Source organism: Terrapene carolina, unplaced genomic scaffold (assembly GCF_002925995.2).
Source record: "Terrapene carolina triunguis isolate 2854851 unplaced genomic scaffold, T_m_triunguis-2.0 Scaffold68, whole genome shotgun sequence".
Lineage (NCBI taxonomy): Eukaryota > Metazoa > Chordata > Testudines > Emydidae > Terrapene > Terrapene triunguis.
The window spans coordinates 30,717,196-30,724,684 of NW_020664419.1; the positions used below are offsets into that span (position 1 = coordinate 30,717,196).

General features: G+C 39.4%; 1 protein-coding gene across 1 annotated transcript in view; it reads left to right on the forward strand.

Moving 5' to 3' along the window:
• Positions 1–6,680, forward strand: part of ZBED4 (zinc finger BED-type containing 4) — a 28,087-nt gene extending 21,407 nt beyond the window's left edge. The window contains exon 3 of the mRNA XM_024215653.2: positions 2,095–6,680. Coding sequence (XP_024071421.2) covers positions 2,491–6,012 — 3,522 coding nt within the window. The 5' untranslated portion in view covers positions 2,095–2,490 and the 3' untranslated portion in view covers positions 6,013–6,680. The remainder of the gene's footprint in view (positions 1–2,094) is intronic.
• Positions 6,681–7,489: the final 809 nt, after the last annotated feature.

Sequence of the window (7,489 nt, forward strand, 5' to 3'; positions counted from 1 at the left end):
AATTTTCTTGATTCTCTTCTGCCCCACTCATAGCCCACATCTGCCCCCTTTTGCAGCATCAAGAGGGCTCCACCTGCCAAGCCTGGTGATCAGCGAGGGTCCTCTTCTTTTCCTTCTTGGGTGGAAGGAGAAGAGGCAACTGTCACTTTGCACAGGAGGGTAGGGAGGAGGGAGCAGAGCTGCTGTGCTCCTTCTGCTGCCCCTTTTCTACATGTGAAAATGATATAGACTCTTTCTGCTTCTCCCAGGAGGGAGCTCTACCTCTTGCAGCAGCTATGGTAGACTGTTCTTCCGTAGAAGGTAGGAAAATACTGAAGCTAACCAAACAAAAGGGCTTTTTCCTCCAGGTCCGAAAGTCATACAAAGGCTGCAGCTTTTGGTGACCTCCCAAGATTGCCTACAACTGAGGCCAAAAATCATGTTTACTGGGAGAGTTGACAGCTCTGTCAAAGCTTCTTGGTACCACAAACCTTTTCCTGTGTCACTACATTTGCCATGTATTGTTACTCTGCCTTGTGTCCGGATAATCTTTGTATCCACCACATTGCAGAGTCTACAGAGAAGCCACCTGTATATGTGAAACACAGGCAGGGAGAATTAGCAAGGACATTTTTACAAACATATGTCCAAGCCTGCCTAAAATCTGTGCATTCTGTTGCGTGCCTTCCCCACACTGGGTGAATTTTAGTCCCTAAAAATGTAACTTACACAGACAAGAGTGCATTTTGTAGTGTTAAGTGTCAGGTTTTGTGTTTGATCCTTCTCTAGCATTTAAATGCAGATCAGTTTTAATCAGTGACATTTACTAGGAGTCAGCCAGGAGCTCTGCTCTCCAGCCTTGCTGCCAACCTCTGTTCTTCCCTCACCTTAACCATGTTTGGTAAACCCAGCACCTGAGTCCCAGATTGACAGGCTTTCTCAGATATCAGACCAGAAGTGCTCTGATGAACCACAGGCAGTTAAGTCAGAGGGAACAGCTGCCTTCATAGCAGAATTTCAAGCTGTGGCCCATTACAACTTCAACTTCTGCTTCTGTGACCTTCTTAGCCCTTATTAGTAAGAAGGGGCAGGGTGATAGAGAGATTGAAATCCAAGGTGTCAATATGGAAGCCTGCAGTTTTGCTAGAAAAGCAGCTGCCTCCTGTTGTGTCAGAGAAGGAAGTTGCTGACAGAGCCAAGCAGCTTCATTGGTTTTTGTGTATAGTTCAATTATCTTGAAGAAACAGTTACTGCATTTAATTAAAAAAAAAAAAAAAAAAAAAAAAATCAAAAGCGACTTGCATCCAAGGTGAGGGGAGTGATGGAGGGAATTTTTGAGTTTGTGAGGACTGTGGTTGTTCAGCTAGAGGAACCCAAAGGTTCCAGAAAGCTGGATGCATTTCAAAGGATAAGTATTTCCTCATTAAAACTTAATAAATGTTTCTAAACATATTATATGGAACATTCAGTTGTTCTCTGAAGAATTATAACAAATTTGGAGATTGAATTCAATCACTGAAATGTGAAACAAAGCAAAACTAAAATCCCTAAGTGCAAAACTCAAAGCTAAAATAACTAGCGTTTCCACCTGTGTGCTCGAGAGAGTGAAAGTCCCCTCCGCCCCCCCCCCTTTTTTTTTTTTGACATCATAAACTGTCAGGGTTTTTTGCGGGGGGATTATGTATTAAATAAGCCCACTGTTTCTAGAAGTATATCTCAGGGATCGGCAACCTTTAGCACACGGCTCACCGGGGTAAGCATCCTGGCGGGCTGGGCCGGTTTGTTTACCTGCTGCGTCCGCAGGTTCGGCCGATCGCGGTTCCCACTGGCCGCGGTTCGCTGCTCCAGGGCAATGGGGGCTGCGGGAACTGGTGCGGGCCGAGGGATGTGCTTGCCGCCGCTTCCCGCCACCCCCATTGGCCTGGAGTGGCGAATCGTGGCCAGTGGGAGCTGCAATCGGCCAAACCTGCAGAAGTGGCAAGTAAACAAACCGGCCCGCCATGGTGCTTACCCTGGCGAACCACATGCCAAAGGTTGCTGATCCCTGGTATATCTTAATTTTTCTTGTATTATAATAATCTGAACTGTTTAACATGGTTTTCTTTTTATTTCTAGATGGTGTGAAAGGATCATAATTACCTAATCAACATCAACAGAATGGCTTCCTTGATGAAGAAAACAGAACATTCACTTCATAGGCTTATGTCTACAACATGAAATATTTAACAGTAGCTGTCTTTGAGAAATTAATTTGTGACCTGAGATCTCCTGGTCCCGGAAAGAAATTGAGATTTTACAAACTAGAGCTATAATTTTTCAGTACTTTTTTTTGTGACTAATGATATTTAAATTTGCACAACAAAAATATAGAATACAAAACCCAAGGGTTATACTGAATCATTTTTGTTTGTGCATTACGCAGGATATATCATTTAAATTAAATTTTAAATCATCTTTACTTTTTATTTATTTCTTAATACATGAAGACTCAGCAAGAATAATTTGTCACCCATGGAAAAAAATAAGGCATATTCCCCAAAAATGGACAGTAATTTTGTGTTAGATAAAATCAACAATTTAAAAGTAGAGCAAGAAGATGATGGCATAAATAATTGTACTTTGGAAAGAATGGATATAAAAGACGAACATGAAGATTTGAAACATACAGACAGTAGTGATGAACAAGAAGTCAAAGAAAAACATTTCATCAATAACAATCCTGGCAAATATTTATCTACAGAAAATGAAGATGATTATGGATCTCTGTTTTCTCAGTATAGTAGTACTCTTTATGATGTAGCAATGGAAGCTGTGACACAAAGCCTCCTTTCTAGCAGAAATATAAGCTCCCGGAAAAAATCCCCTGCTTGGAATCATTTTTTTATATCCCCTCGAGACAGCACTAAAGCAATATGTATGTACTGTATGAAAGAATTTAGCAGGGGTAAAAATGAAAAGGACCTAAGTACAAGTTGTCTCATGAGGCATGTGAGGAGAGCTCATCCTACTGTACTTATTCAAGAAAATGGAAGTATGCCGGGTCTAGCTTCTCTTTCTTCACCTTCATTGTTACTGCCTGCTCAGTCTGCAGATGTTGGAGATTTAAGTGCTGTGTTATCGCCTATAAAACTGGTCAAGAAAATTGCTTCTAAGATACCATCTCCAGATCAAGTAATTGAGGAATCTGTTTCTATAGTCTCTTCTGAAGAAATATCAGACCTTTCAGTTTCTGAAAAGTGCATCAAAGAAGAAGTCATGGCTGGGTCGTCTCCACCCCTACCCAACAATCAATATGATGAAACTGTGGAGAATGTAGCAGAGAAAACTCTTCCAATTCCAAAGAGTACATCAGGTTCCAGAAGAAGATCTGCTGTCTGGAAACATTTTTATTTGTCTCCTTTAGATAATTCTAAAGCAGTTTGCATCCACTGCATGAATGAATTCAGCAGAGGAAAGAATGGAAAAGATCTTGGAACTAGTTGCTTAATAAGGCACATGTGGAGAGCCCATCGTTCTATTGTTTTGCAGGAGAATGGCGGTGGTACAAGCATACCACCCTTGTACTCTGCTCCTCCAACTTTATTGCCTTCTTTACTGCCCTCTGATGGTGATATGAATTCTGTGTCGTCCTCTCCAGGAAAACTGATTAAAGAATCAATGTCTGCTTCTTCCTCTCCAGATAGAATGGCAGAGGAGATCCATTCTACTCTCCCTTCTGGAGATGCTCTGGTGGAAGACTCATCGATGTTGTCAGCTGATGATATAGGTGAAGCCTCCTTAGTGTCGTCTCCTGAGAAGCAGTGTGACGGATTAAGTCCATTGATATTTGAACGTAGCTCTGTGTTTCAGCAGAATAAAAGGATTATGAAAAGGCTTAAATCAGAAGTTTGGCATCATTTTTCACTGTCTCCAGTGGACAGTCTAAAAGCTATATGTAGATACTGCAGTTGTATGATAAGTTGTGGGAAAAAAGGAGATGTAGGCACAAGCTGCTTGATGAGACATCTATATAGACGCCACCCTGAAGTGATTGGGAACCAAAAGAGTTTTATAGATGCAAGTTTGGCAAATTCTCCTTATGCTACTTTGGCTTCTGCAGAATGTTCATCCTCAAAATTGATTGACTTACCCACAATGGTTACAAATGGTAATCCAATTATATTTCCTGTCAATAGCAAGAAGACCTCAAAACTGTGGAATCACTTTTCAATTTGTTCTGCAGATTCAACTAAAGTAATATGTATGCACTGTGGACGTACAATAAGCAGGGGGAAAAAGCCAATAAATTTAGGTACAAGTTGCCTTCTAAGACATTTGCAGCGGTTTCATAACAATGTGCTGAAAACTGATGTTTCAGAGACGGTGTTGTCCTCTTCTATGGATAATCACAAGCCACTGAGCACAGAATTATTAGGATCTTCAACCTTTGATGAAACCAATGACAAGTTTTGTGATTCTCACCCAGTTGCCAAAAAAATTACAAGTCTTGTAGCTGAAATGATTGCACTTGACCTTCAGCCATATTCTTTTGTAGACAACATTGGCTTTAACAGGCTGCTTGAATACTTGCAACCTCAGTATTCTTTACCTTCACCATCGTATTTTTCTAGGACAGCAATTCCAGAAATGTATGATAATGTGAAACAAATAATTATTTCACATCTGAAAAAAGCTGAAAGCGGAGTAATACATTTTACATCAGGAATATGGATGAGCAATCAAACACGAGAATATCTAACTCTTACTGCTCACTGGGTAACATTTGAGTCCTCATTTAGACCACAGTGTGAAGATTACCATTGTACAGCACTTTTAAACGTGTCACAGATTGATTGTGACTACAATGGCATCAGTATTCAAAAACAGCTAGAATATTGGTGGGAAGCCTGGATAACTTCCATTGGCCTTCAGATTGGGATTACTGTTACTGATAATCAAAGTATAGGAAAAACTTTAAATGAAAGCGATCATTCGAGTGTGCAGTGTTTTGGTCACACTGTTAATCTCATAGTAAATGAGGCTATTAAAAGTCAGAGAATGGTTCAAAATTTGCTTAGTATTGCAAGAAAGATTTGTGAACGTGTTCATCGGTCAGCAAAAGCAAAGGAGAAATTAGCTGAGTTACAAAAAGAATATGAGTTGCCCCAGCATCAACTTATTCAAGATGTTCCATCCAAATGGAATACATCATTCCATATGCTTGAACGCTTAATTGAACAGAAAAGAGCAATTGATGAAATGTCAATAGAGTGCAGCTTTAGGGAGCTGATAAGTTGTGATCAGTGGGTAGTTATGCAATCTGTGTGTCATGCTCTGAAACCATTTGAAGTTGCAAGTAGAGAGATGAGTACACACATGTCCACTTTAAGCCAGGTGATTCCAATGATTCACATACTTAACAGGAAAATAGAGATGTTGTTTGAGGAAACAATGGGCATTGACACCATGTTAAAATCCTTGAAAGAAGCTATGGCGAGTAGATTGTCCAGCACACTTCATGATCCAAGGTACATTTTTGCTACACTTTTAGACCCCCGCTATAAAACATCCTTATTTACAGAGGAGGAGGCTGAACAGTATAAACTGGACTTAATCAGGGAGCTGGAAATATTGAGTTCTACCTCAGATGATGATAAACCTGTTTCTAATGGGTGCGATATAGGTTCACCATCTACAAACTCCTGTGGGGAGGATAATCTTTGGTCACTTATGGCTGACATGAAAAAATCAAAAGATCTAAAAGAGAAGGCAAAGTTACCAGAGGAAATGGTGCTCTCATACTTGGAGGAAGAAGTGCTTGAGCATAACTGTGATCCACTAACTTACTGGGATTTTAAGAAGTCATCTTGGCCAGTATTGTCAAAATTGGCTGTCAGATTCTTGGGTTGTCCACCAAGTATTGTTCCTTCAGAGAGATTGTTCAATACATCCAATGAAAACAGCAGCTTTAGTCAGTCAAGGCTAATGATTGAACACTTTGAAAAACTTATCTTTTTGAAAGTGAATCTTCCCTTAATATACTTCCAGTATTGAAACTAATGAACAAATTGCCAGACTAAAACTATTGTTGCTCACTGGATATTAAATATTTGGATTGTTAAATTGCTCCAGTAGGGGCCATGTATGACATCTAATCAGTGACTGTAATTCAAAATTTTAGTTTTGTCAGCTTTCATTAAAATGTCTACATGTGCCTTATTCATAGTTCTTCAGGCCAGATATTGTATATATGTTTTTTAAAAGTTCACACTAGAAATAGCCTGTCTTGTCAAATTATACATAATTATGTAGGTTTTAATCCATAATTGTAAATGAACTTAAAGCGCGGTCATTTGTTTTAATAGAATGGCAAAAAAGATGTAAACAGTTCTATTCTGTAGTTTTTTATTCAATTATGTAAAAACCATAAACCAGGTACTGTATTTTAGTTAAACATTGCTTTAATTGCAGCAAAATAGCTTTTGTAGCTGTCAAAAGAAAGCTGTACATAAAAGGTGGAGTTCAAGCCATCTTTTTACTTAGCAGTTTTTAATTGCAAGCCCTAAAGTACGTAAAGGGTTATGAAGAATTATTATGGAAGAAGTTTACTATGACAGGAAACTATTGACTTACTATTTGAAAATGTAACTAAATTTAGAGGTATTATGGAACATCAGTTATACAATAATCTGTAATAAAATTTCCCATGTGCTGTTCTCCTATTCAGGTTTTACATTGTAACTGAATTACAGAAATACTCTGAGTATTTATATAAGCTCTTTTTGGAAGTTTTTATCAAAGTTTGTGAATGAATGCTTGTTGTTTAATGCAGTGTATGAAAAGGCAAGAAATTTACAGTGAAAGATCTGATGTTCTAAAGCCTTTTTTAATCTTTAGTGCATCAAAATTATAAGGGTTCCCTGGCGTAGAAATTGTGCCCTGGTTCCCAACATGATTACAGCCGGGTATAACAAATTGTCTTAAAGTTCCTAGGACAAAAATAACCAACTCTGATTCTGAAGAATAGCCTTATGGATATGGTGCACTGCTTAGAATTTTATGTAGTAGGGTTGATTCAAAATTGTTGGTGTCCATCATGCAAATGAGTAGGCCCTATCAAATTCACGGTCTATTATAGGATTTTAAAAATGATAAATGTCATGATTTCAGCTATTTAAATCTGACATTTCAGTGTTGTAATTGTAGGGGTCTTGACCCAAAAAGGAATTGTGGGGGGGTTGCAAGATTATTGTGGGGTTGGGGGGGTTGCAGTACTGCTACCCTTCTGCGCTGCTTCTGGTGGTGGCTACACCTGCAGAGCTGGGCAGCTGTAGACTGTTGGCTGGGAGCCCATCTCTGAAGGCAGAGCCGCCACCAGCCATACCAGAGAAGTAAGGATGGCATGATATGGTAGGTATATCTCCATAGAATACATATCTCAGAACTGGAAGGGACCCTGAAAGGTCATTGAGTCCAGCCCCCTGCCTTCACTAGCAGGACCAAGTACTGATTTTGCCCCAGATCCCTAAGT